Genomic DNA, 25,421 nt, shown 5'->3' on the forward strand with positions numbered 1-25,421 from the left:
TTAGCTTTTATGGTCTTGTCATTTGCAATTATTATGGTCTCTGTGAAAGCAATAGAGGCAATATGGATTAGAAATAAATACGGCAAATTGCAAGCTCGTTTTGAGTTCTAAAACCGTTAAATATTCTCGGGCTACTAACACATAAAACATGTTGCTCTGCTTCTCACATCATATTTCAAAAACAAGTGGGGCTCCTCAGATTTTTCGCCGTTCACATTAAGGTAAATTAAACCGATTTGTGACTTCAAAGCCAGCATCTTCAGTGTTGCGGGATCCGAATCACGGCAGACTGAAATTAGCCCCGGGATGTTGTGTGTGAGTGTGTGTGTGTGTGTGTGTGTGTGTGTGTGTGTGTGTGTGTGTGTGTGTGTGTGTGTGTGTGTGTGTGTGTGTGTGTGTGTGTGTGTGTGTGTGTGTATGGCCGAGTTCCAGCAGACCTCAATTACAATGCTGCAGAGCCAGAAAAAGGGAAAGAGGTAGACTGCATGGAGCCCTTCAGTTCTGCCGTACTACTCCGTCACTCAAACACACTGTTACCACCGTGGCTAAGACAGATCACCACACTGCGCTCAGGGACACATGGGAGGCATTTACCATGCACACACTTACTCACATGCTTACACTCAGATACACAGATGTCTTGTGAACTTTCAATTGCAGGTTTCAGTTCAACCACGAGGGGGCTCCTTAAAAAAAAGAAAAAAATTCAAGTAATTTCCTGAAGATTGCAAACAAATGAAAGTGCTTATAAATTGCACACATTCAAACAGAACCACAGACAATTGGAAGGGATTCTTTTTTTAAATTTGATTAAAGTGACACAATAATCTTTTGTGTGCCAGACACTTAGTGGTTTTGGATTATCCTACAGATGGTGACGGTCTTGCCGAACAATTTCCACATTTCTCCTCAGTGACTTTCATGCTCAATTTCAGATTTTCTTTCATGCTGTGGGCCTTTGGCTATTGTTTAAATAATAATAATAATAAAAAAATCAAATACCCCGCTGCTTTCAAATATCAATATTTGAATATTCCCCCTTTGATTTACTTTTCAAACTCGTAATTCTCAACAGATATATAACTGTTTGCCCTTAGAAATAGTTCATAGAGGAGAATTTAGAGCTGTTTTCCATGAGTGCTTAATGTGGTGGCAAATATTAAAGGCAGGGACATAAGAGGTGACCTGCTCTGTGCTGTGCACACTGTTTGCTGGTAAAGGGGATTCTCGCACCTTTTTAATTAGCGCTGAACAGCGACAGCCAACAACTCCTTGTCAAAGTTGGTATGCTGTGGCCTGTGGTTTTTATGTTTCTTCAGCAAAGGAGAACTTGCTGGTATGTGGGGGGAACAAGGTGTTGAATTATTAGCTGGACTTACAATATATGTGCAGGAAAATGTTATGTGCTGGATGTATCGTATGTGGCATGGTTTGGAGCAGAGGCAACTAAACATGTAGGAAACGTTTTTCAAGCAGATACCTCTTGAATTATCTTGCTGTAAAAATACAGAGGTTTTTTTTTTTCTGCTATAGGGTCTTGATATGACTCAACTTTCTCGTTCTGTGTGTCCACAGGTTTAAAGCAGAGAGGCCATAATGAAGACAGCTGCCAAGGGTTTTGGAAAGTCCATAATGGAGCCATTGCAGTGTGAGGGCCGGTGGGGTAAACGGATAGTACTAATAGTGTATGTGATCCTGGAGCTTCTATCTCTCCATTCTCCAACAGTTCTAGGGACTCTTGAGTTACAGCTCGATGAAGAGCAACCTGCAGGCACGATTGTCGGGGACATCAGCGCGGGACTTCCATCTGGCGTCACGGCATCTTTGTACTTCATTTCAGACCACGAAGGCACTGGAGTGGGCAGTGACTTGGACATAGATGAAAGTACAGGCATTATAAAAACGGCCAAAGTCCTGGACAGAGAATTGAGGGATCGATACAACTTCATTGCAGTCACAATGACTGGTGTGACTGTTGAGGTGACGATTAAGGTGAATGACATAAATGACCATGCACCAGAGTTTCCCAGAAAGCAGGCCACATTTAAAATCCCCGAGCATACGGCTATCGGCACTCGGTTTCCTCTGGAGCCGGCTGTTGATAGTGATAAAGGGCAGCTGACGACTCAGGGTTACCTTATCAGGGACGGAAATATTGGCCAAGCATTCACTTTGGAGACCAGGAGGGGAAGCAATGAGGTTCTCTTTCTGGATTTAGTAGTCAATGCCATCCTAGACAGAGAGAAAAGATCTACATATACTTTATCTTTGGAGGCCTTTGATGGCGGCTCTCCCAAAAGGACTGATCAGATGACATTAGATATTACGGTACAAGATATCAATGACAACGCTCCTGTTTTTAATCAGAGCCGCTACCATGCTATTATATCTGAGAATCTCCAACCAGGGAGCAATATTCTGCAGGTGTTTGCAACAGATGCTGACGAGGGTGACAATGGGATGGTGCTGTATGAAATCAACAGGAGACAAAGTGATCCAGATCGCTACTTCGTCATAGACTCTCGCACTGGGGTCATCACCCTCAACAAGCCGCTTGACTTTGAAATGAGGAGAGTCCATGAGTTGGTGGTTCAAGCTCAAGACAACGCCACCCACCCAGAAGTGACCAACGCCTTCGTCACCATCCACGTTAGGGACTACAATGACAACCAGCCCACCATGACCATCATCTTCCTCAGCGAGGATGGATCTCCCAGGATCTCAGAGGGGGCACAGCCAGGCCAGTATGTTGCCCGGATCTCAGTCACTGATCCGGATTATGGAGAGTATGCCAACGTCAACGTGTCACTGGAGGGAGGCGATGGAAAGTTTGCTCTGACCACAAAGGATAGTATAATCTATCTCATCTGTGTGGATCAGATTCTTGACCGGGAGGAGCGGGACACCTACGAGCTGAGGGTGATGGCGACAGACTCGGGAACACCTCCTCTCAGGGCCGAGTCTTCTTTTGTCATCCAAGTAACTGACGTGAACGACAACCCTCCTCTATTCGACCAGTCGGTGTACAGACAGGTAATCCCCGAGGTAGTGTTTCCTGGCAGCTTTGTCCTACAAGTAACGGCTCGAGACAAAGACCAGGGGCCCAATGGGGACATCAGCTACAGCATCCTACAAGGCCAAAGTGCTTACTACAGCTGGTTCAGTATAGACTCCATTACGGGCATCATCACCACTCTCTCCCAGCTGGATTATGAAAAAAACCCTAATCCCAGTATCACTGTGGTGGCCAGAGATGGAGGGAAACCACCTCTATCCTCTACTGCGGTTGTCAACATTTTACTTCAGGATGTAAATGACAATGAACCAGCGTTTGAGAAAAGCTTCTACAACGTGTCGATAAAGGAGAACGCAGCCCCAGGGACGTGCATTCTAGAGGTAGGACATTTTTTTTACAATTTTCATTTCATTAAAAGTTTGTAGATTGATTGATTTTTATCAACACTCCCACAGTTAAACTCTCAGCTCATGACAGAGTCTGCACTTAACTTGGGGGCAAATGTGGAAAGCATAACAAATGTGAAATTTACGAGATAAATAGAGAAATTTGTTGATTCTGTTCTTCCCTCTTATGTTTTTTTTTATGGTAAAGTTGTTTAAATTGGAAGTCCTTTCTGAGGATTTACCTGCGGTTTTAGGCCAAGAAGATCTCCTCTTTGGCTGTCCTCTTCTTCACCTCTCAAAAGGTTTCCAGGGTAACGGAGGCAGTGTAAAGTCCTCTGTCAGCCGTGCCACAAAGAGGTTTTCACATATTCACAGGCAGAGACAAATTCGGGGGCTTTATTCAAAGAAATAGATGTCACTTCACTCTCAAAAGGCACCTTAATTAGGCTAGTTGAGCGTGAGAAAAAATGGTCAGAGGCAACAAGATGAATTAAAAGTTCAGACAAATTACAGGATCTGATGTGACTCTGGTCTTGTTTCTTTGAAAAATATTTTGCTCTCAAGTTGGTCTCAGCCATCTAAAGACAGCAATTAGACCAAGATAAAGAAGCTCATCAGTTGTTTTGACATTCTGGACATTTTTCACACCACTAAAACTGTGTTTCTGGACACAAATGTGGTGTGTGGTTCATTGAAACTATCTTTTGTAAGAGCAGTGATATTGCTTTGGATCAAGGGGTTGGAAGTAGATTGCACTCCAGATGGAGGGCCCAGCAGATGAGATCTTGGCCCCGGGTTGGGCTGTGGGAGCAGGAGGGGTGAAGGGAGGCGAGGTCCTACCGTGACACCTGGCTTCGAGTGGAGGAGCAGAAGCCATCATGATGTCTTGAAGGAGCTTCTCTCATTATAAATCACGACGACCACAAGGATACATTTAAAAAAGCAGGAATGTATCCAAATCAGTTATGGAATTTGGAAAGCAAGCCAAAGAATTATTTTTTTTAAAAAGTAGGTTTTGGAGAGCTGTAAACCTCTGCGATCACTGTTTCCAGTACAGGTTTGAGTTCGCTGAAAGCATGTGAAACCCAGATTTTGTTTTCTTTCAAACTTGCAGTTTTACCTTTCCTCTACTTTTCCCTACCTTGCTACCGGCTCTCAGACAGCTCTTAGAGCATGACACGCCTGATCAGTAGACTTCAAGTGTCCAAGTGTGAAGCAGTTCTTCAAAGTGGGCCTCTGGTGGGCCTGCCTGGATGCTACAGACATGTGTTTGGCGGGCCATGTGAGAACAGACTGCTCTTACCGAGGGGGCCAGCTCTACATCCAAACATCACAGCAAGACATCTCATGGCTGCTTTTCCCTTTTCATCGACAACATTTCCCCCTTTTCCACACAAAAAGCTGTCCAAAAGCCCACTACAATATGTCTATTGTGATTATTTAAAAGTTATTTGAACCTGCGTTGATTTTTCTTTCCTGTCGATTCAGTCTCAGCACTACAGTTTTTTGTCTTTATGGCATTTTCAACTGTACATGAATTTGTTTATACAGTACATGGTTCATAATTAGATGCGTGGGAGAAAAAGATGTCTAAAAATATGGATTTAAGCCTATTAACGGTAATCACTCCTGTATTTCAAAATGTGAGATCTGCTGCAAAGAAAATAGGTCAACCTTGAGAGGGGGAAAATCAAGTGCAACAATAAAAAAAAAACTAAAACGTTTTGAAACCGTCGACTGCACTGTGGAATGGGTCTCAGGCGCATTACTGAATCTGGTCCCTGTTGTTACTTTACTCTACTGTGCCCAGTTTTACCCGTTTCACTTATCGTGTGTGTGTGTGTGTGTGTGTGTGTGTGTGTGTGTGTGTGTGTGTGTGTGTGTGTGTGTGTGTGTGTGTGTGTGTGTGTGTGTGTGGGTGGGGGGGGGGGGGGTAAGATGTCATACCTTGAAAAAAGAAAAAAGTAACCTTTGTAGTCTTTGCATGTGTCATTTCAATTCATTTAATAGGCAGTTAAGTTGGCTTTTCCGTCTTTATATCGCAGTCTTATACGCTTGCATGCATCCAGCCACTCAAGTGGAACTGTTGCATTGTGTTATGTTGGTGTAGTTTTTATTACAAATGTGTAGGATAATAGGAGGGTAATTACCTAAAGGTTACTTCATTAGCTCTGTGAAGTTTAAGGACTTTTGATTCCAGTCCTGGACTAAGAGGAGTCAAACATGATGCTGTTAAAGATAATGAGACACATGAGCCAGCCTTAAAATATCCAAATTCAGTAAAGGAAAGATTGGTTTTCTTGGCACTGAGCATTCAACATTTGCTCCCATATGTGTTATTTTACTTATGAAGTAATGAAGCTTTTCAGTCGGTTTTTGTCAGGATCCTGCACTGGGGAATAATTTACACCTCGTATCATTGCGGTTTTTGGGGTAATTTGGAAGGTCTCTGCTAAAGAATTGTCCCTCTGTCTGTTTTTTAGGGGGGGGTTGTCTGGCTCCAGTAGAAAGGCGAGAGGGGGTCTCCAGGCAGCTGAGGGGGAAATGAACCCTGACAAGTGCTTGCATGAGTGGCGGAGGTGACATGGGCAGGGGGGCTTCCCCGTCTGACCGTTGGTCTGACTCGATCCAAATTCTTATCTGATCTCACTTCATTTCTCATTAGCTAGGTGTGAGGATAGGCCAGACCTAATTTTTGAACCCTCCTCTCACTTGTTCACGACAGAATGGAGCGCTTGTCACCGCCGCAACCCCCCCACACCCCCCCGGCAACATGAGACCAACACTGATTGCAGCTTTTGAAGAAGCAAATGTCATGCCATTTCTCTCTTGCAGGCTGTAGTCAAAACTTAAAATGCTTCTTGACTCGATGACGGCTCCAACATTCTGTTTTTCTAAACATCACTCGGATTGAAAGTGTCGGTGACACTGCGTCGCATTGTTACGCCGTGACTATAATTTCTCATCTGCAGCACTTTTATGAGCCTGCTAAGTTCCACTTTCAGATATCTACACATGCAAAGTGTTTCTCAGCAATGTAACATACAGCAATGCTTAGACGTATTCATTATTTCACACTGAATTCTTGAAAGGCAGACTAGTTGAAAGCGGCACCTCAGAGAAGTGGCACTCTGAATCACTTCTCCCTTCCTGCCAACATAAAAGCAAGGGGGGAAAAAAAAGAATACTTATAATTGCTCTGGAGAGAAAGTATGAATGATTGAATGGATGTGTTTCTTTCAAACAAGCCCCTCACAGTTCCCACAGACCTTTTTGTGCAACAGCAACCACCTACAGGGAAGTGGTTGGCAGGTGCTAATAACATTGATCCCAATGCTGCAAGCTACCATGTCCTCCAGTCTGTTTGCGAATAGTTAAAAAAAAAAAAAAGGTGCACTCTTCTGATCTAGCAAATGTTAATAATGCCTCATGCAGTCATGACTCAGGTGGCAATTGTTTAATTGTAGAAGTTGCTTTCTCTCGTGACTTTAATTAGGACTGCATAGGTAGATTGTTTCTAGAGTCTGCATTTCCTCTTCATAATATGACTGTCATGTGCATGTATATTCTGGTGACACCATTATTTATACATCAAGTCCCTCCCTGACTATGGTACTGTCGTCATTACAGGCCAGTTTCAATAACATCCAACTTGCTTTTTCCAGTTTCCATTTACTTTTGAAGACAAATAAAAGTAAATGCAGGCAATTTTCACGCAACAAAATGCCACATATAGAGTGTCCCCTCAAAATGTCCTTGGATTGAATATGATGAAAGCTGCAAGTATCTCTGTATCCAGCTTGACGGTAAACTTACCATATAAATGTACTGCTCACAAATGTCAAATCAAGTATTCTTAATCAATCCTCCTTTACACGTTCCGCCAGCCAACTTCTGGTTAAAATGAGTGTCCTCCCAATCTTAGATTATGGTGATGTAATCTACAGATCTGCCTCAAAAACTCTCCTTCACATGCTGGATGTTATTGACCATGGTGCTTCCCTCTTCGTGACTGGCGCTCCATTCAGCTCTTACCATTGCTGCATGTATTCTTTATAAACTGGGCAGACAGTCAAACTCACTGTTTTCATGTATTTTCAATACAAATCACAGTCTCGGTTCTAGTTCATTCATCAGTCGAGCTTTCAAACTTTCTACCCCCACTTTTTCAACAGTCACTCCTATATGATCGTTGCACGAGGTCTTGATTGTGTTTGGACTTTAAACTTTAGAAAAAAATTATTCATCTCAAACTTCCTGGGTTTCGAACTGAGAGGGACACATTGCTGTTTAATCGCTCATTGCATGTACAAATATTGTGGGTTTTTCAAGTAGAACTTTACATGGTTTTCAAATTTGACTTCAGCTTTTTCAAAATAAGCAAGACAAACTATGGAGATGAAGGACATGGTCAGTTTCGGAAAGTTATTTTGGTACACAAACCATGTAATCAATTTTCACCCGGCATTTTTCTGGGAATGGTTTGTGTCAAATGAAATGTTCACTTGTCTCTTTTAATACCCAACTGGCCTGTCTCCCTGCAAGACTGGTTTTGCTTGAGGCAAGCAGACTCTGTTTTTGGTCTTTCTCCTGTTTCTTTTTCCTCCTGCTAACTACCGAGCTTCACTGTGGCTCTGCGGTATAACAGTATTTTCAGGGAATGGTAAAATTGCAGGAAACTGGATGTGCTACTTAATGTGTTCATGAATGTAATACTTCCTTGAGCACTTACTCCCGGGCCTAGCAGGGCCAGTGGAGCGAACATAAACACCGATGTACATCTGGATGGAGTGTGGGTGTTCAGGTCAAAGTTGCTGCGCTTGGGACAGCCGAGCTCATTTTATTGTGCTCAGACGTCCATCAGCAAATCTACAGCTTCTCTCTTCTAGCATCAGCACAAAAAGAGCACAATGCTGTGGTAAAAAGGTTTTAATGTCATAGTCCTGAATACAGAAGTGGAGAGGAAATACTTCTGTTAGTGTAAAACCAAAGTATGGGGGAGAAGTTAGGGAAGACAGAGGAACGGACTCAGACCCCATCTCCACAAAGTTTCAAGTGAGAACGTATCATTTTGGGAGTTTTTGTTTCAGAAAAGTTTTACGTTTCCACGGTCATATTTTGAAAACATTGAAATGCTGAGAACTATGTAGTTAGCATGCTGGGCCACTAGTGACTGCTGTTGGGTTTTTTATGGTAAAACAAGAGACACGTGCACAGTGCGTACAATACACTACAAACATTAACAATGGGAGTACACGGACATTTGTACAGACAGACGACCAAGTTGGATTGTTATTTGACACTGAAAAAAACATGTCAGCAGCGTCGTTGTGTAAATGGAAACCCAAAAATTCACCAAAGTTTTCAGTTTTCAATTTAGATGGGGCCTGAGTCCTGACGAGTGAAAGATGTCCTACTGTTAATAACGTTAAAATCAGACTATTTATCATATGTGTAACGAATGACCAAAAATGTCTTGTTAACTTTTGCATGCATGTTGCTAGTTTATCTCCAATAGCTGGAGGATCAGTTTTCATGCTCGAAAACCTTTTCACCATTATTGAATAATCACTTGAGAATTGTTTTAAAAGTATCACCATCAGACAAAGCTATAATTTTTTATTCCAGATGGAAAAAATACAAATATATGAACCTCATGCATGAAAAAAAGTAAAAGAATGTAATCAGGAACATTTGCTTCCAAGTGTGAAATATTTCACAAAAAAATTCTATTAAAGCCACCTTGCTGATAGCTTTGGAATATTTTTTTTCTGTTCAAAACAAGTCTCTTTCATTCCTCCTCCTCATGCAGTTTGTGCAGACAGATTTAACGTATGTCTGAACATTGAGCTGCGGAGGCTTTTGGAATATACAAGATTCTCGCCATTTCCATGTTGACACATCGACCATCCTGTGATGTTTGCAATTAAAATATGCAGCGCCATCTGAATGTTGTTTTTTGTTTGCCGTCCGGCATGTGAGCACTCGGTGGTGAAAACGTTGCAGTGTTAACAGGACTTTCAGGGCTGTGATTCAGCAAAGTGGAGCACGAAGTTGCTCGGAATAAAAAGTCCTCTGGAGGGGTTTCCTGGCCACATCTGGCAAGGCAGGAAGACGGATTTATATGTCTCTCTTGTGGGACGCAAAATTTCATTAGTATAGTCTGTCCCTCAGACTGAGCTGCAGGTGAAGTTTGTGTGAAGGAGTGGGGAGAGAGACAGAAAGAAAACACTTGAAAGTCTCTGGGGGGACACTCCAGCCTCTGGCAGCTGTGACAAAGCTGCGACTCAGCATCCAGCTGTTGATCCGTCTTTTAACATCCATCCCCCGACTCCGAGGGGCGGGACACCAGTGTTTCAGTCTCGTCCCTGTTTGTGTCTCTTTACTCTTCCTGCTTTCTTTTCCCACACTGCCATGTCCCCTCTGCGCTCCAATTACACCACTTCACTTCCCCCCGTTTCCCCATGAGAGCGGCGACGTGTGGATCGGAGCAGGTGAGAGCGGCACATCTGCCTGCCCGGGGATGCTCGGGACTCCCTGGAGTGACACGATCTTGTGAATTTTATTCAGACCAGACTTACGGGCTTATCTCTCTGGCTCGGGGATGCGAGACAGATGAGGTGTAGATTGCTGAAAGAGTGAAGTCAGACTGCAGGTGGCTCCAGTCACGTTGTCGCACCGCTGCGTTCACGGAAAAGAGGAGCGCTTTTTGCTTGACCCTTGTAAATAGAGACAATTATTCACTTTGCCTCCAAATGAATAAGGGGAAGAGGGGAGACCTTGAGGCCGACTGTGACGACGGCTGCCAGGCCTTCTGTTCTCGCAGCTCGCGGTCTCCCGGCACATGTGCAAGGCGGTTGGCACTATGAGGCATTAGGAAGCATCGTCTGCTCACAATATTCGTTTTGTTCCTATCCAAATCTGTGCTAAATCATCCGTCTAGTTCCCCTGCTGTCCATCAGAAGCCACCAGACTGGAAAGCAGACGCTGAGTGACAGCATGCCAGGTAAGAAAAATCAGTAACCAGGAGATGGGCTTTTTCACGCGCCAGCTTTCGGCGTGATGATGAACGGCACAAGTTATACGCCAGCATGTTGGATTTTACATTTATGACAAAAAGTGCCCCTTCCTGGAACAGCATGCAAACATAAATACACAGACCGAAAATATCTTAACCACTGAGCAAATGTCTCCATATCCAGAACTCGACTGTTACAAAGAATGCGTGGCGTTCGTCTGCCAGAAACCTCAGCACCCCCTGTTCGCTCCAGCCTTTCCGCGGCACAGACTGCCAGTTGAAAAGAAAGAATGAAAAAAAAAAAAAGCGATTGAGAAAAAAATGTTACAGGGCCGAACCAGCTCCAAGAGTAAGTGGTGCATGCAGTTTCAAGGCTTTTGGTAAACTTTTGGTTTACAACCAGGGCCTATTAGGAAATGTGAGAAAGGCTAATCACGTAGATTTGCCAACGCTCTAGTTTCTCATACAAGCGGTAGCTTAAAGTGGAGCTAAGATGTCAATAACGAAGTGGTTAAACATTGAGTAAAAGCACAGACTCTCTGTGTGAGGTGGAGAAAATGTGGGATCAACTCTCGACACTGTTTGAAGAGGATGTTGTGCAGATGCTTGTTAACGCTAATGATGTTAAGGGAGTTATCAGCTTCTGTATGGATGACCAATTACTGCTGAGCACTGAACACTTAACCTCTAGACTTTCTCGCCTTGTCTGTATATTCTCTATAAAGATTAAATATTTTAGCTAATTCTTTTTTTCACCCACAATCCCTCCAGTCATGTTTCACCATTATGCGCCAGTAAAAGTGCTGTGGATCCAACTTCAAGCATAGAATCGAAAGACAGCATTTAATAACATTTTTCTTGTTGCACGCCAATTTTCCTTACTAAGTATTTTTTCCCAGCTTTGTAAGACACGGAATGACATGAGAGAGGAAGAAAAAAGGCAAACCACGCAGACTGGGGAGGCTTGCGGGGAGAGAGAGAGAAGGACGCTCCACTTTTACATTTGCGGTTTGCCAGCGTTGTCTGTCTTGGCTTCAGACAGAAAGGCACCCAGTCCTGCTTCAACCAGACTCCCAGTCTGGGTGTACTGATGCTCCATGGTGGTCCACCCTCGCACTGCTGTTTGCATATCTTGAAGACTTCACCACATCCACCAGAAAAGTCCCCCATGCTTTGAGGGAGGGCGTCTGTTGTGCCATTTCTATTCTTTGATAATGCATTCCATTGCAGATTAGTTGTAATAAGGAGACAACTGCTTGGCTTAGTATTGACTTCCCCGGAATGCTAGGAGGTGAATTCAACATTTATGGAGGGAACTAATTACTGCAGGGTTGTGTAACTCATCAATAAGGGTAATTTGGTCGGGTGTTGCAAAATTCATGTCGAAAGTCGCGTGATGCTTCTCTTGTAGCCAGTGTCTTTGAAGGCCAACTCTTTGTTTAGATTGTTGTGCATAGTCTGGTGCTGAGAGGAGTCTCGTTGGAGGCGCGAGGAGCAGTGGAACTCTGCTGTAATTAAGCAGAGCTGGTATGCAGGACTCAAGATGTGTGATGTGGTATCAGAGCAGACGAACAGAAAGTCGGGGATGTGTGTGTGTGTGTGCGTGTGTGCGTGTGTGTGTGTTGACAGTTTTCTTTCTTGTTTTTTTTATGCAGCAGAGATTCTCTGCTCAGTGTCCCGGGTTCATCCCAGGGTACTTCACAAATGCCGCTTCTGGGATCCAAAAGCATCAACCAAAGAAGACTCAGGAGTAAAGAAAGTGATGAAGCTGGTATTAATTTGGCAGTCCATGGCTAAACTACACTCAAAGACATAGTTGCTCTGCAACGCCCGGCCCGTTTTGCTGAGGTTGACTACTGACATGCTGCCAGTCGCATGTAATCGTTGCACAATCACACTGTGTTGTGGCTTATTGGAAAGTGTTGATCGCATGTTTTTGTGTTTAACTGAGTGGCTCAAGGACACTTTACAGAAATCCTCATTTAGAAGACATATGCAGTGGAGTGGGATTAAAATCACTGCGCCCAAGGAGACAGTCTGCAATGTAGAGCAGGAGAAATAATGGAGAAATAATATGTCGATGATTTCAGCAAGATGATGCATCATGGCTGACGGTATGCAGACATCTGGTTTGGGGAGCTGTGTCTAGTCAAACCTGGCGATGTCTATATAAAGAATCCCTGGAAATTATACAACATATATTTCATCAGACCCCTGTTGAAAGTTGAAAAGCCTCAAATCCCAGCCTGACATCGCTGTCATGTTCCGCAGAGTCTCTTTGAACATCTGTTGCACTGGATCCCTCTTCACAACACAGGAATTTTTATTTTTTTTTTTCATCACGTGACAATGATAACAGAATGACTTCAAAATGTTTTGTGTAATAGTTGTACAGCGGCTGGAGTAACGACTTTGCTTTTTCTGTGGCGGTAACACACACGCGTAATCTCCCTGACCCGGGGGTGCGGGGGCGTGCAGATGGGAATGATCTTGGTTTGCTAACCTGTGCAGATCTTTGGTTTGATGCCTGGACTGATGTAAAAGCATCACCTGCTGCCAATTTTTCCCATCAGAAACATATTGCTTACAGGCTGTGATTAGCCCAGACAGCGCAGAATGTGATTAATGTTGCAATTTGCTCTTTATATGTGAAGTCACGGCATTCTGGCGCTAAACTAGCTCCTGCCAAGATCAAGATTGAACTGAGTGGTTTATTTCATAACTCCACTTCTCTTGCTGGACACTGAAAAGGTTTTGCTAGAGGGAGAGAGAGATATATTATCCATCCATAGTCTAGGCATACCTAGTTTTGCCCGCATAGTGTTGAAGGGTGTTGAAGTCAGTGCACGAGTAAAAGACAGTCTGTTGGCAAAGAGTATTATGATATATTGCCTTGTCTTGACTGTGAAATGCAGCCAGACTACAATGAAGAACATGCAAACTCCACATAAAGATGCCCTTAACTGGAAATCCAGAGAGTGTGAGAGAATATTAATTACAGCCCAAACAAGAAAAAAACATAATGTAATGTAAATGTCATGAAGTAAAGCAGACCAAATAAATTGTAAAACCAGAATAAAGGTATAAATTGCATCAGCTCCAGAGAGGTGCTACAACTTCTACCTTCAAAGTGAAAGCCTCTGGCCATCGTCACTTTGAGTTTACTGCTATTCAAGCAATTTATTTTACATTCACTCTGACATTCAATGAATGAGAGGTGAGGGATTTTGGTCCAGGCTGCTGGAGAAGTAGCTTTGACATGCATGAAAGATACGTTTTATCTAACAATTCAGCAGAAAGGAAGATGTATAGACCAGAAGTGAGGGTCGTTTCCTCCCCAACCATCCCAGCAAATTGCACCCTGATAAACCCTGCAAGCATTTTATCTGCTTTCAGCCTGCTCACGCTTACAGATGACATCTGCAAAGTTTTCTGGGCTCCATCTGAAGATCATGTCGTCTCCATGGTTAACAGGGTGCGAGTTTCTTTCTCAGCGAGTTGCAGAATAGGCAACATCCGTATGTAGGAAACGCTCCTTTCATGCTCATGATTTAATTCAAAAGCTACTCAAGTAGAGCTAGGATGATTTTTAATGTACATTATGATACAGTGCATATCCCTGAAGAGTAATCCTCAGTACTATGAGGATCCAGTATCAGCCAGAGCTTCGTTCTGCTGCATTACGAACATCCCTCATCACTGTGACTAAAAGTGAATCGGACTTAAAACACTTCGACCAAACCCATGTGCAAACATAAAGCATTTCAGTTACACTACGATGTGTAGTCGAGGTTTTAAGAAGTTTAATGCTCTGTCATAATACTTTGGCAGTGACATCTCAGTGAGAAATCAAGTGACTTGTAGGTCGTGACTGTGCATAGGAAAAGGAGAAAATGATCAGACATCTTCTCAGGCTTTAAATCTTCGCCAGTTTCAGTCAGTAGTCTTCCCTTGTCACCATTCCCGTCATCACTGTTACTGCAGCATTTTTTATTTATGGGTGTTTCCTTCCATGTTTTTTTTTTTTTTTCACCTCAAGCATACTAATTCCTCCATCTGATCGGCTTAGTGGCATCTCCTCGCTCATTACCATGATGTCATCTTTGAAATATTGTCCTCCAGAATATAAAAAATGCAGTGCATGGAAATACTTTGCTCGTATAAAATAACTTTGCAGTTAGCACAAGTTTTTTCTTTTTTCCCCCTTTTTTTTTAAGCTCCTCTGCTTGTGTATTTCAGACAGGGAAACTCCTCTGAGGCTCTGCCCCCTCCTGCAGGTCTGTAAATGACTTGTAAACAGGCTGTTTAAGTGTGAAGTCACCCTATGCCCTGCTTCCGCTCTTTATTCATCACACTGACAGACATACACATAGAAGTATGGTGAATGTTTTTGCTAAGGAGCCGGGGGGGAGGGAAGGGCAGCGCTGCTCTTGTGGGACTGGGCCAAGCTCTGACACACTCTGCGGGACATCAGGCAGAGAATATTTGAAAGAAAAGACTTCTTTTCATGGCTGGAAGGAGTTTACAATTCTGTTTGTTGTTAGGTATCTGTAATTTAAAGCTTCAAAATTGCATGATAATTTACTGTGGATCCATAAATGTGACCAAAATTTTGATTAATGGGTAAAGGTGTTTTTATTTACTCAGATCATTTCCAAGATATAGTTTTATTGGAACATCTCTTGTGATACGCCGAGATGAAATATGCATTGACTTTGAATTTTGAGATCCTAACTTGGCCAAATGGATGAAGACTAAACGAGCAGAAAGGAGCACTAACAGGGAAAAGTGCAAACGATTGAAACAAATGGCGGATACGGAAGAAATAAGAGTTGGAGAGAAAGCAGATGCTGCGAGGGAAAAGAAGGCGATTTACCTCCTGCAGGGTGCGTGCAAAAGTGGCATGTATGAGAAGCTCAAGTGGTGGTTTGTTACCATGGCGATATTGGGAAACGAGGGAGGGTGGAGAGTAGCGTAAACAAGAAACCCCATCGATTTCATGGGCAAATCATTATCCCAAAGTGGCTGTTTTTCCGTCGTAATTGCGGTTGAGTATTTAGGTGCGAGGACAGTCCCTAAATTAATAGTGAAGAGGTGAACTCATGAAACCTGAAAAGCTCAGCAGGTCCTCGGCTTGTGCAAACACAACTCTTTGACTTCTTGTTTGTTCAAGGTAGTGGCCTGTTTAGAGTAAAGCTGTCCTTTTTTTTTACCCAGAGTTCATCACTTGTTTCTTTTTGGCCTGTCTCGCTGTCTCAGCTATCACACAACATTATCAACACTTCCTAGAGGTCTGGGGAACATGGAGCCAGGGTTTGAGGATGTTTGTTTGGAGATAGAAACATCGCGATCCCTTTGGCTAAAGAAGGCACACTTATCCTGGTGTATAAACACATTGTATAAACTGAGATATCAGACAAATCTATATTGTATATCAGTGGAGGTTTTCATTTTGGAGGGGAAATCGTGGACGTAGCAGAGGATTGAATATGTTTATTCAATAAGTTCACCCTCCCCTCACTCTCACATGTTGGCAGTGGCCGGGCCTCTGCATCTGTCATGACGGACAGACATGGGGGGTGGAAGAGTTCACAAGGGTCCACTCGCTCTGTAAAAGCCCATCTCTGGCTCAGACGTCTTTGTCCCTGCTTTTTGTCTCACGACAGGGAGTTTCCTTCACCCGGTTTCTCCCAGCTCTCCCGGGTCCTGGCAAAAGATCAGGGGAACGCTAATGAAGTGCCAGCATGATTAGATTCAATGTGGAAGGGCTATCGGTCTCAAAAACACTTCCTTTCAGAAACACATGTATTCTACACCTATGGCAGCTGATATCTGTCATGCCGCTGTAATTTGGAAGAAGATAATCTTACACTCAGACTCAGGTTTACTCGTTGTTTCAAGTGAAATATTGTCATTTTCACCTTTTCATTTCAAGAAAGTTTTGTTTTTGCACAGCAACGTTGTGAAAACTATATCCGTTAACACGGAAACTGCAGAAGTGCTGAAAACAATGTGGTTTTCATGTTTGGCCACTAGTGGGTGCTGTGCTTTTGTTTTAGTGATGAAAAAACGTGCACAGAGAACAATACCCTAAAAACATTTACAATGGTGAGTACACAAACATTCATATGGACAGAAGACAAAGTGAGACTATTAGTAGCCTGTTCCGGGTGACTCAGCTATAAAACGACCAAGTCCCAGGAGAACATGGACGGGGAGTCATGATTCTCTGAAGGCAAATGTTGTTATTGACCATCTACTTGTGCATATGCAGAAGAACTATTTACTGGTGCACATGCACAGTAATGCATCTGTCATCTACATGGAGATGTGGACAGAACCCAAGGATTTCAGTGGCTCCAAACAACAATGTTGTGTAAACGGACACCCAAAATGCAATGAAAGTATTGCTTTTTCACTTGAAAAGGTTGTCCAGTAAAGGGTGTCTCAGTTGGTACAGTTGGCGGTTTTCCAATCCCAAGTTTAGTGGTTCAATCCTCCACCTCGGTCTTTGGACTCTTGACAGTGTGTGATCACAATCCATGGCAGCCAGAACATGTGGATGATGTTGACTGTTCAAGCGGTGAAATACACTGCATTAGTAAAAACAATTTCCGCTGGCAGAAGCCGTCAGGTTTCAGCCTTTATCTCCAACAAAGTGTCCATGTGGAGGAACACGCATCCTTTATATGGACAAAGTCCATGTGGGCACTGTGGACAAAAACACAATAGAAGAACTTTCAGTCTGCCTGAAGAAACAGGATGCAGTTGACTAAAATCTCAGTGAAATCCTTTGAAAATTTTAATATTCTTGTCTATCTGATGGTTACATAACACCAAAGATCTTTTATTTTTTCTAAACTTGGTTGTTTTACCTAATTTGTCAAAATTAAATGTTGGTGTTGTGTATGAGCACTGACAGGAACTCTCTTCCTGGCAGGAAATTAAAACTTATTAGGAAAAAAAGTATATCTATTTTTTTTTTGATGCTCCCATCTCACATAACTGTGAGAAGTGGGACTTTGCTCTATAAAACATTAAGACAAATTGGTTTTTGTAACAGAATGAGAGAGATAAACAGCAGTCTGTGTGCCAGTGTGTTCTTTTCCCAGTTTGGGAAGGTGGGACAAAGCTGCACAATTTGGCCAGGGCCTGTGGAGTTGGACAAGGGTGCAGCGAGTTGAGGCCAAAGCACACAAGCTGAAAAGATTCTTGGCTTACACTTACAAGAGACAATGCTTCAATCGCAGCACATCCATAAAGAGGGAGCACTGGGAATCTCAAAGGCAAGCCATGGCTTAATTGACCTAATTCATCTGTGTGTGTTTGTGATTGAGCTGAAGTCATAAAATTGGTCTGTTAATGATATGATGTGACAGGACAAGTATTTAAAGATGGGGACTTACTCAGGGCAATCACATTATAACAACACAAGGTATAGCTTTAATTGTGGAGTGACGCCAGCTGAGGTGAACTGCAGTAATGTCTATAGCAGACTCGGGCAAAGGCGAGGTACCATAAACATGTTTTTAACGTGACAAATATATTATTTAAAACAACAGGCAAATGAAGTCCAGACTGATTTCCACCTGTGTGAAACCCCTGGAACACATGCTACTCTTTGGTGGTTCTTCATTAGAAATATTCTATAAAAATTAGTGAAAATGATGTATATGACACAACTACTTTGGGTATATTTTCAGGGAGGCTGCTTAATTTTTTTTCCCAATTGACAAAGGTCCTGCTTGTTTTGAAAGATGATGACATTGATTAGGATTAGGAATTGAGTCCAACCAATTAACTTTTTTTTTTTTGAATTAAGACGCAATGAAATTGACCAAATATTTTATTTTAAAGAATATTATCCAGCAACATCTATTCAAGCAATGTGAGCAATGAAGTTTATTGCTTTTATTTCACTCATGCCATCAACATATTCGCTTCAGTTCAATTTTATTTGGTATAGCGCCAAATACAACACAGTCATTTCATTGTATGAAACTTTTTAACTGTGTTAAATTGTGATACAGTTAATCCTCATTCCTCTTTAAAGAGTCGCATCAGAATGAAACACGGACAATGAAATGACAACCTGATCTGAACCAATATTTAAAACTTTCAGTTGAAATGACAACAGGAAACTGTGACGCCGCCTCTGGTCCACACTCGCTGTCCACACGATGTGGCTTTGGCTCGGCCTGAAGGGAAATGTGGAATGATCTCCTTCTGGTTACTGGCAGGGTTTTTGGGAATAAGTACATGAGAAAACAAGTACTTAAATAACCGTCTTTGAGGATATTTTGTCTGTGGCATTGGGTCGGTGTTGCAACTTTGAGCACTCCGTAAACAACTTTGACCACGTTGGTCATTTATTCTCATGAGAGCTTCCGCTCATCTGCAGGAGCAGCGCCGCCATTCAGATCAGTGCTGCACGGGTGAAATTATAACTTTTGGAAGAAAACTTTCCTGATTTATTGTAAACGGTGTTTAAGGTGGCGCAGTCTTTTCCCGGAAGGTTGGTAATATTTCAGGCAGTTTTATGCTTTCTGCAGGTTTATATCAACATGCCTTCGCTCCTCCGTTAGTGCATGCTAACTGGAAAACAACTGCAGTTCTGACATGACCTTTCCTTCACTGGTACAGCTTTTTCGCCCTTGCCTTCTGCGGAGTTCATTACTGGTGTTCAGTTTGTAATAGGCCTCATTAAAGCGATCCCATGGGGACTCGCTCTTCTGGCTGCGGGGCTCGGTGTGGTCTTCCCGAGGCCTGGGTGGTATGGCTGCTGGGATTAATGGCGTGACGTCAGAGCACTCTGACTGGAAAGAGTGGCATGATATGCTCACGTAACAGCGCTCACACTGGACAGTATGTTAGTTTCCGATCCCCGCTTAATCCTGGGAAACGTCAGATGTGGGTGCTTGACTGGAAACCAGTGGAAATGCACACTGTGGCAGTGGTTTGCTCCGTGGCCGACAGAGAGGAAATCGCTTGCTCATACTGCCCCAGACTAATTCACAGCTTTTGAATCCTGTCCAGGCTCACCAAAGAAGATTTTATTATATAACACTTGACCATGGTTTTCAGGTGGGTTTTTTTTTTTGGTCACTGATTAGAAATATAAAAACAAAGAACAGAAGAGCCTGTTTTCCTAAAGCTTGCTGTCCGACGAGATTGATGGAGCAACCATTTCCCCATATTCAAGCTATTCTGCAAAGCAAACTATTCAAATGAATTCCGCTCTGCCAGGATACCTCACAGAAACTCCTTGTTCTTCGAGATTCAGAGCTCATTTAGCAATGGTTGTTAGCAGACTGATGGGTGATGGAGGGAACAGAGCGGAGACACTGTAAATAAATCAAATAATTCCTTTGTCTGTTGCCAAGGACCTTTTGACTCTGCTTTTGACTTTTTATTAAAAAGTATTGCCTCAAGTGCTCAAGAAATATTAATATTTCCAGACTTTCAGTTGTGTTTTGGACCTTGATATAATTGTGGTCATGTCCTCATTTCTATCTTCATTCGCAGAGTATGCTAAGATAACCCAGATACTGGTCTTTCTCCTAACTTAAGTTTTTTTTTGTCTTTAATTAATGCTGTGATTATGAATAACTGGGAAATGGTAAATCTTTGGTAAGAAAAAAAAAAAAAAACAACCAAAAAAATCGATGAACTATGAATTTCCCAGTGAGAAGAACGGCACAATTCTGAAAAATTCCGAAATGGTAATTTCACTTCATTTAAAAGGACTGCGTCAGTGCGTCTATTTAATCGCCTTAGGCCCCATTTACACAATGTTTTCAAGAGAAAACGCAAAACTTTGGATTGGTTCTTGGGGTCCGTTTATACAACAACAATGCTCAAAAACTGGAACTGTAAATGATTTTTGTGTTGATAAGGGGCAGACATTCTAAGTTTGACTTCTTTCTGCTCCTTTTCATTCATATGAAATGCTGTTGTTGCATTGTTTTAAATGAATGAAATAAATAATAAAATGAAAAATGAAATGAATGAAAAAAAAACCGCAACTTTTTTAAAACGGCTCGCGATTCTTCTACACATGTACGATTAGATGAACAATGACAACAATGGCTCACGGTCCTTGTTCTCCCGGGACTTGTTTTATAGTTGAGTCACCAAATTGTTTTTTAACGTGAAAATATCCAGTCTTCATTGGTCGAGTATACAAAGGGTGCAAGAATTATTTCATCCACGTCTTAATTTACATAAGGGCAGTGGTTCCCACTCTCACCTCACAGCCAGATATTCTCTGGTTCTACTCCTGGAGGAGCATGGTAAAATGTGGGTTTTCTTCAGGTGATTCGGTTTCCCCCTGAAGTCCAAAATCAAACATGTCGGTCCAATTGGCAACTGGAGAAAGCTACTGAGTTTGAATCAGTGTTGTTGTGGTTGTATGTCCCTCTGTGTTTGTAATGGACTGGCGCCCTGTCGATGATGGACTCTGCCTTTTGGATTGGCTCACACCATTCAACCCTAACTTGGACAAGTTTTTATATAAAATAAATGGATGGATTTCTTTTTTTTAATGATGGTAACATTATCATTTTCCTACACCTCCCACCTCGTAAGTGTGAATTTCCCAAGAATGACCTTCCTGAGTGAACCTGGCTCCATGAATGCACTATAAGAGCCTATTTACAAGTACATCAGTATCCTTGTTGCAAAGTTTCCTTTAACCCGAGGAGCTAATGTGAAGTGAGAGTCTTTTTAGCAGACGAGTCTAGACGCTTTTCACCCTCAGCTTGCTGTTGCCAGGCTGTTAAAAAATGCCAGAGGAGTTGCCACAATGTGCCTGTATAGAATGGCTTATGGCACAAACACGGCACTGTCTGCGCCTGTAGGAGCTGTTGATGTGGGACAGCCGCTTTATGATGGTAAACTCCCTTCCTGAAAGCTGGGGGACCCCCTGCTAACTCACAAGCATAACCGCATTGCATGTGAATTGACTCAACATGTAGGATTATCTGGTTAAATGCCGTGATCCTTCCCCTCAAAAGTACAATCCTGACATTTAGGGCATTACAATACCAACAAAGATTGTTCAGTGTTTTTTCAGAGGCTGCCTCTCTTGTTCACTCTTGGCCGAAAGCAAGAGAAGATAGCAACCTACATGCTAAACGATGTGTCTCAGTGCAGATCTGAGGTCTTATGTGGAAATTTAATCAAAAGTTTGATGGAAACACGAGGGTATGAACACTTCTCTGGTTTAACTTTCCACTGCTGTAGTTATTTAGATAGCAATATATCCTGATAAAAAGCTCTTGAGCAGAAGGGTCAGAGCACTTTATATACAGTATACTTCAGTCATTCTGCCAAACCAGTGACAGCAGGCTCAAGCCATCTTGGCAAAAAATATAAATACAGCAAAAATGAAAAGGCGGGCGAAAAAAGAAAAAAAAACACAAGTGAATATTGGGATCCAAACCAGAAACCAAGCAGTGTACATTTTTTTCTTTTTTCTTTTGTCATGCATCCATACTGAAACACATCGCAGCATCATAGAGGAAGAGGAGGACGGTGGTGAAGAGACAGACAGACAAAGCAAGAGTGGAGCCTTCCAAAAAAAAAAAAAAAAAGCACGAGTGGTCTGAGTGGGGGAGAAGAAAAAAAAAAGAAGAGAGCGAGAAAATGGAATAAAAATAGGCTCATGATGGAGATGGTGTCTCGATGAGGCAGCCCACTAACCTCAGAGGCGCCACACTCCCTGGCTTATCCTGGCCCAGTGAAAAGGAGGGGCCACGCCACAGATCTCCCCGACTGCCAAGGCTCCAGCGCCAAGCCGGCTCGCTCTCTTTCAGCTCGGTCGTGGGGGGGCCAGGCATCTCAGTCTTTCTCTTTTTAAACACAACAAAGAACTATTACCCCCCTTTTCTGCAGAACAGGGCAGCCCCGCCTCACGCCTCAGAGCAGGAGCAGTGGAAAAAAAAAAAAAAAAGCTCCTCCAACCAGGTGCAGGTTTTCTCTTCATGTCTGTGATTCTGCAGGATGGTGAGCCAGGAGTGTGACATTTGAACTGCAGAGGCATTATGACTGCATGCTGCAGTGTAGGTCGTATCAATCACGGCAAATCCTGAGCCAATAGAGAAAACATCAACCTGGCAAAGTACCAACGACCTGCAAGTGATATTCCTCACATTTGCAATCACTTCCCAGCCCTGTGTTTTCCACCGGGATGTAGTAGTTCCTATTAACTTGGAAAATCCCATTAGAATCATTTCAGACTTCCAATCCATCTCATTTGCATGAGCCTATTTGTATGCTTTCTGAGAAATGTGAAGTAATGAGAAACTTTTTTTCCCCTTCTTCTGCATTACAAGATCCAGTACAGTAAGTAAAAATGAGTAAAAATGCATATAAAAACAACTGAGGCTGAGCTATCAGGAAGTCTCCACTGTCATCTGGGAAATACTGACAGACAAAGAAGGGAAGAGAAGTAGACAGCTCAACATGTTGGCTTATCTGGAGGATATTCAGAGGAAAAATATTTTCATAACTGTTTGAAATTTTGCATATTAGGAAGATTACTGCGATGCTGCACACAGATTTCTTCCCTCAGTTGAAGAAAAGGAACATCTGGATTGCATTAGTGAGAGTATTATGCTTCATTCAATTTGTCACTTTTGAGTAAGAAGAGGGACTTACAGTGTGGATGAAGAAATGAGGTCTTTAATTTTCCGCCAATTGAAATATCTGCTTAATAAGCCAGTCACATGAAGTTGGCTGTGATCGGCTGACAGAATACGTTTTTAACAAGCAGCAAGTGGCAAAAATGTGATCAATGTTACAGGAATTTATTCTACTTAACTTTTAAACGACCGGTGGAATCGCCAAATAATTTCTTTGTTCTTCTCCCAAGAGCAAAAACAGAAAGATCATGTAAAAGACAATGAAGTCAAACGCACTGTATATGATGTCTTCTTACAGATTTAAAAGCAAGTGGAAGTTATAATGAAACTGACAATATGAAGATTTATTATGATTGCCCTCCTCTAAAGTGGTGTTCTGTTAATGCAGTGGATACATCATCAAACTTACATTTACATTTCTGTTGGATGCAGAATTTGGAAACAAGATCAAATAAGGAATATCAACAATGATACTTTTTTTTTTTACAAGCAAAGAAGTTTGATTAAAAAAATTCTTTATTCATATTTTTGGATGACTAAATAATTACTCTGTAAAGTCACAGACAGAACATGAAAACTGTGTAAATGTGTTTTTCACTGTGGCCAAAATACAAAAACAGCAAAAAAGTTGGCAGTTAAATGTTGAAACAAATAAAAGGAGACAAAAATATTTTTCACACCATTCAATGTTCTGTTTCCTTTTTAAATCTCAGAAGTTTCCAGCACAGGTGACCACACTGGGAACCAAACCCCAAAAGTTCTCTGCAACATGTTTTCGTGCAGCTGTAGAACTCGTGCGCTTTCCATCGCTTCTCAAACTAAACCAGCGAGCGAGTAGAAAATATTACATCAGACAGATGCTGAGCACCCATCAGACAGATGCTGAGCACCCATTCCTGCAGAGCTGAGATTTAATTTTCAGTTGTCTTTTAAAACTTCAAAATGCCTCCGAAGCCACATAATATATTGCTGCAGGCAAACAGGGGAGGAATTCAATTTAATATTCACTGTTTGTTCTTCAGAATTCTCACTATCAGATCATTCAGAGCCAAGTTTCATTCCTGTTCATGTCATTCGGGTGTTCTTTGTTTAATGTGGTCCCTGATAACGCCTCTGGGAGAGTGTAGAGTTATAGCCTTATTGAAAACCGCCCAGTTTGCACTCTAAGACCTTTTCATCTGGTAGCAATCTCCATTGCGAGCAGTTTCAGCCACCAAAAGCCCAATCCATCAGCCACTGTCATGTGCCACAATGAAATGTGAAAAGGAGTGTAGGTGCGTGGAGGCATAATGTACTTTTAAAATGGAAAACGCTTTTCTAAACTTCAACTGAGCATAATTAGATTTGGGTTTAACGGGAAAGTTGGAAAAATCATTTCAAAATTCTCACTTTTATTTATTTTAAGCTCAACAATGAGCACTAAATGAAATGCATTTTCTCCTCTTTTTTTTTTATTGCTGCCTGCTCATTACTCCTGAGATAACAATAGGATTGCCATTAAATGTGCGATTCCCTTCGTATCCAACAGACTGGCTTTAATTGGAGCGTCTTTCATGTCTTTCACGAGACTGTCACCACAACGTGTTTGGGTTTGATGTGGAAAATGAGCGCCAGATTGTGTAAACTCCACTGCAAACAGGGAAAGTGGGTGCTGGTGTGCATGCAATGTAAGTGATTGTTGCCAGATTATACGCTCCATATGTATTCCTTTAAGAGCGTAGACCGTATATCCTCTTTTATGAATTCCTCCTAAAGTCATCACATATCTGAGCCACGTTTACCTACGCCAGCTAACTGGTTCCATGCTTTTTAATTCAAATTGTCTAAAGCCCGAGCGCAGGATGATAACAGTGCAGCGGGTCATAGAAGGACAGGATCGCCTACAGCAGTCTCCCACACATAAAACAACTCATATTCGTTCAACTTTAAAGAGTAAGACCTGGGATGAAAGGTAATAATAAGTGTCTGTCTAAGCAGATGAAAAGCGGTCGAAGAGCATGCAGTCTCCTTGGTCCTGCCCCGAGCGCAGGCCATGCGGTCGATGCCTCGGTGCATCCCCCCTCACAGAGGTCAATGTGGGGCTGCGTCACGGGATTAGATGCTGCAGGATGTCTGCCCTTACAAGACTGAGAGAAGGAAATGAGAGGTGTCTAAATAAAGCCGGTTAAAATGAGCCAGACGCACAACAGTGAACGACTTCTTTCGCTCCGTTCACTCGAGGCTCGAAATGAGACGAATTCCCTCTTAGGGTGGGATAATATGGGGATAGAAAGGAATCGAAGGAGGAAGACGCAGCTGTTTGAAACACAAAGCGCCTTATAGCTTTCACAACGTTATTGAATGTCTCCTGTGGAAGG

At 42.4% G+C, this 25,421-nt stretch overlaps 1 protein-coding gene across 1 annotated transcript in view; it reads left to right on the forward strand.

The window, feature by feature from the left end:
- Nucleotides 1-1,596: 1,596 nt before the first annotated feature.
- The window catches only part of dchs1a (dachsous cadherin-related 1a), a gene marked incomplete at its 5' end in the record, with an annotated part of 80,612 nt that continues 56,787 nt past the window's right edge, over nt 1,597-25,421 (forward strand). The window contains one exon of the mRNA XM_080507782.1: nt 1,597-3,396. Coding sequence (XP_080363908.1) covers nt 1,597-3,396 — 1,800 coding nt within the window. The remainder of the gene's footprint in view (nt 3,397-25,421) is intronic.

The sequence above is a fragment of the Blennius ocellaris genome (assembly GCF_963422515.1).
Source record: "Blennius ocellaris genome assembly, chromosome: 2".
Taxonomy (NCBI): domain Eukaryota; kingdom Metazoa; phylum Chordata; class Actinopteri; order Blenniiformes; family Blenniidae; genus Blennius; species Blennius ocellaris.